Consider the following 3,974-nt stretch of genomic DNA (forward strand, 5'->3'; position numbering starts at 1 on the left):
TTTACTTCTTAGGAAGCAAGAACCAAAACTTAACTCAGTTTACTTCTGAGGGAATGAAGTATCACTTGAAGTTTATTCTGTCAAGTGGTTAAAAACTGTCAGTGCCAAGGTACACAGCATCCAGGAAGGGGAACTCAACTCACAGTGGCAAATGAGCCATTAATTTAATAGCTAATTATCTAAAAACCTCAAAGGACAAATGGGAGTCACTGGAACAGAATCCTGGGAGAGTGGAACAGAGATTCTCATCAGCCCAGGGAATGAACGAGGATTTGGCCATTCCCTTCTTGCTGCCAGTGCTCAATCCTTCTGCCCTTTGCAATTGGCACAAAATAGGAAATAAAGGCAATTTCTTCATCTGCTGCAAATCAGCACAACCCCTGTGAACAGCCAGCCAGATGCTCAGGTGTGTAAATGGGTGTAGCTCCATTTATACCCGCCTGGGACCTGGCCTAAAGAATTTTAATGTGTCTCAGGGTTAATGAGCTGCACTGTTGCTGGTAATAACACCGTGCTTTGATGTCTATTTTCTGCAAGCTCAGAGCCCCATCCTGCATTTCAGCAGCTGCAGGAGAGTGAGGCAGCTCCAGAGAGCAGGAACTGAAGCCAACCTCTTTGCCAGGTCATTGCGTCCCATCATCCCAGCTGGGAGAATCCTCTTCTCCTTCGGGACCTGGGACAGGGCAGAGCGAAGAGTTGGGTCAGTGTTGGGTTTTATTCATGGAAAACAGAGCAGATTTAACAAGTGAAGTCTCCCAGCCAAAACCCCAGAGTTAATAACAAACAGCAGAGCTGGGCTGCTGCTGGCTTCCCAAACAACCTTGGACAAGGCACAGCAGCTTGTTCTGGGTCCTTAAAAAACACCCAAGTGAGTGGAAACATCTTTCCTATTGCTCCCAGTCAGGGATAAATCAAATCCTCATTTCTCAGAGCTCCATCCACAGAAATGCTGGGAGGATAAAACCTGTGGGGTCTGTTCCAGCCCAGCAGCCCTCCAAGCACTGCTGCTCTTTATGGGTAAAATAAGACTCAAACCAAAACCTGGCTTCAGGCTCTCCCCAAGTTCTGGATTCCCTCAAAATGCTGGTTTGTGCCTCAGTTTACCACTGGGGATACCGTGTGGTGTTGGATAAACAACTCAGGGAGCTCCGTGGAGAGGTTCCCTCCTAAGGTGGTCCAGGTTTTACACAATTCTCCACTTTTTAACCCTTTTTTAGCCCTTTTTGCCCCAGCCAGGGGCTCTCACCATGTAGTAGTCGTAGAGGAGGCTGAGGGCGGCCACGCTGTCGTCGTCCCCGTTCACCCTCATCATGGCCTTGGTGGCTGCAGTCAGGGGGTTCTCCAGGTAGGTTTTCCAGGCTTCATCCTCGCTGGTGTAGGGGAATTTCTGGAAGTTCATGGTGTCATTCTTCATCAGGCGCACGGATCTAAAACTGAGGGCAGCGGGAATGAGGGAGGAGCGCTTCCCCCAGAGGTTTCCAGGAACACAGCAAAGGCTTCCCAAAGGCTCTGTGGGATGGGGGAGGGATGTTCTCCTGCTCCTGAACTCCCAGAGCCTTTGGGATCACTACAAAATCAGGCCAGAGCCTCTCCAGGGGCTGCTGCTCCCTCTCTCCTGCCCAGGGAGGTGAAACCTCATCAGCTGCTCCTTCCTCCAGGTCCACCCTGCCCTGTCCCAGGGTGCTGGGCACTAAAAAGGGATCAGGGAAGAGTTTTCCCTTGGCTGTGGAGCTCCAGGCCAGCACAGCCCACAGTCAGACACAGGCACTCGGTGCCCACATGAACCTCATCGTTTTCCTTTGCTGCACTTCATGGTTTTTAAATGACTTTTCCCCAGTTATTTGCAGATGATTTTACTCAGAGGGAAGCAGACAGGCAGATTACAACCCCCTCCCTTCCACTAAAAAATTCCTGACTGAGGTGAGGCTCGTGGGACTACGTGAGAAGCAACACACCAAAATAATGCCCTGCCTGTCCTCACTTCTGGCACTTTCTCCAGGCCTCTCCATCTTATGTTAATAAACTGTCAGACACTTAATTACCCAAACACTGGTCATCTTTCCTTTTCCTCCAGCAATCCCTGCCAGCAGCCAGCCCAGCAGTGCCCCTGTGCCTTCCCTGGGAGCTTGGAATCATGGAATTGTTTAGGCTGGAAAAGATCATCGAGTCCAACTTGGACTGGATCCCACCACGTCCACAGAGCCTTGCTCCTGTCACACCTTCCTGTCACCTGCACCTGGTGTCACCAGCACAGCTCACACCATTCACCACAAAACAACATCTCCACGGACAGAAATTCCTTTTTCCTCAAAGTAGAAATGTCCAGGAAGGGCAAGGCTGGGTTTTATTAGCAGAAAGGTTTAAAAAGCTTCTTTAAATGTGAAAAGTTTCCAAGAGCTGACTGGAGTTAAACCATGCCATCACCTGCTGATGATTTTTTCATGGAAAGGCAAAGGAAACCTTCAGGGTTACAGCAATGAATGCTACAATTTAATGACATTTTTATAAGGAATATGTTGTTTTCACCAAGCCACTCTCCATGTGTTTATAATAAGGCCTGGTCTAGACTTGTAAGTGAATCATTCATGGAACAATAATTCTTCTTGGAAGGAACCTGGCATTCCTGGAACTCCCCATGGTTGCTCTGTCACCAGGCACTGCCACCCTGCACCAAAAACACATCAAACAGTGCAGGGTGGCTTGGGATGCTCCTGGATCTGACTCCAGAGCTCTCCTTGGCTCAGATCCCTGCTCTGATGCCTCACAACACTTTGCAGCTCAGGAATTACAGCTGATTTTTTCCCATGAGGCCACCAAGGGCTGTTTCTGCTGTCCTTGTCACCTTTTCCTTAAGGAATCTTTATCTTTTCCCTGCAGCCCTGAGCTGTACCAGCCCTGCAGGTGGCTCGAGGCTCCTGATCCTGCTGCTCTCTGTGCCCAGGGCTGGGCTGGCACTGGGATAACGGGACTGAGCCCGCTGCTCCCAGCTCTGCCCAGCCCCAGTTTCACCCAGCAGGTGTTTTTTGGGAGTTTTGTTGTCTTTGGAGCTCCTCAGCAGCCCTGGCTCCCTCCTCCCTGTGCCCGAACAGGGCCGTGGGAATGAGTCAGGTTTCGGAGCCGGGGCTGTTCGGTCCTGTCCGGACAGGAATCCTCAGCTGCTCTCAATCCCATCCTCTGGAGGGACGAGGCAGAGCAGAGCTCAGGGTGAGACTCAGCCCCTGTCACTGGCAGAGATAAACACAGCAGGGCAGGACGGGGCAGCAAAGCTTCCAGGAGCTTAAAAAAGCACCAATGTTAGGAGGAGAAATGCTCGGCAGCTTTACTCTCCCTCAAATAAAACATTCCTTGTGTGATTCCCTTCTGCCTCCCTGCCCTCACCTCTGCTGGGGGAAGACATGGGATGAGGAATTTTGCAGAAAGCAAAGGCACTTCCCTGGCCCAGCCAGAGCGTGGGCACAAATTGTGGTGCTCCTGGCACAGGAGTCCAGCAGGGACAGCAGGGACAGCAGGGACAGCAGGGACAGCAGGATGGGGACAGCAGGATGGGGACAGCAGGGACAGCAGGGACAGCAGGATAGGGACAGCAGGATGGGGACAGCGGGATGGGGACAGCAGGATGGGGACAGCAGGGACAGCAGGATGGACACAGCAGGATGGGGACAGCGGGATGGGGACAGCAGGATGGACACAGCAGGATGGACACAGCAGGATGGGGACAGCAGGATGGACACAGCAGGATGGGGACAGCAGGATGGGGACAGCAGGATGGGGACAGCAGGATGGGCACAGCAGGATGGGGACAGCAGGATGGACACAGCAGGATGGGGACAGCAGGATGGACACAGCAGGATGGGGACAGCGGGATGGACACAGCAGGATGGGGACAGCAGGGACAGCAGGATGGGGACAGCAGGATGGACACAGCGGGATGGGGACAGCGGGATGGACACAGCGGGATGGGGACAGCAGGATGG

The 3,974-nt window shown here is 52.4% G+C and overlaps 1 protein-coding gene across 2 annotated transcripts in view; it reads right to left on the reverse strand.

Annotated features, from left to right (window-relative positions):
* The window catches only part of GRHL3 (grainyhead like transcription factor 3), a 12,461-nt gene extending 10,891 nt beyond the window's left edge, over positions 1-1,570 (reverse strand). For both annotated transcript variants that reach the window (XM_015649146.3, XM_015649148.3), the window contains exons 1-2: positions 1,247-1,570; positions 612-673 (exon numbers count right to left, since the gene is read on the reverse strand). In XM_015649146.3, coding sequence (XP_015504632.2) covers positions 612-673; positions 1,247-1,414 — 230 coding nt within the window. In that variant the 5' untranslated portion in view covers positions 1,415-1,570. The remainder of the gene's footprint in view (positions 1-611; positions 674-1,246) is intronic.
* Between the last annotated feature and the right edge of the window lie 2,404 nt (positions 1,571-3,974).

The sequence above is a fragment of the Parus major genome, chromosome 23, assembly GCF_001522545.3.
Source record: "Parus major isolate Abel chromosome 23, Parus_major1.1, whole genome shotgun sequence".
NCBI classification, from domain to species: Eukaryota; Metazoa; Chordata; class Aves; order Passeriformes; family Paridae; genus Parus; species Parus major.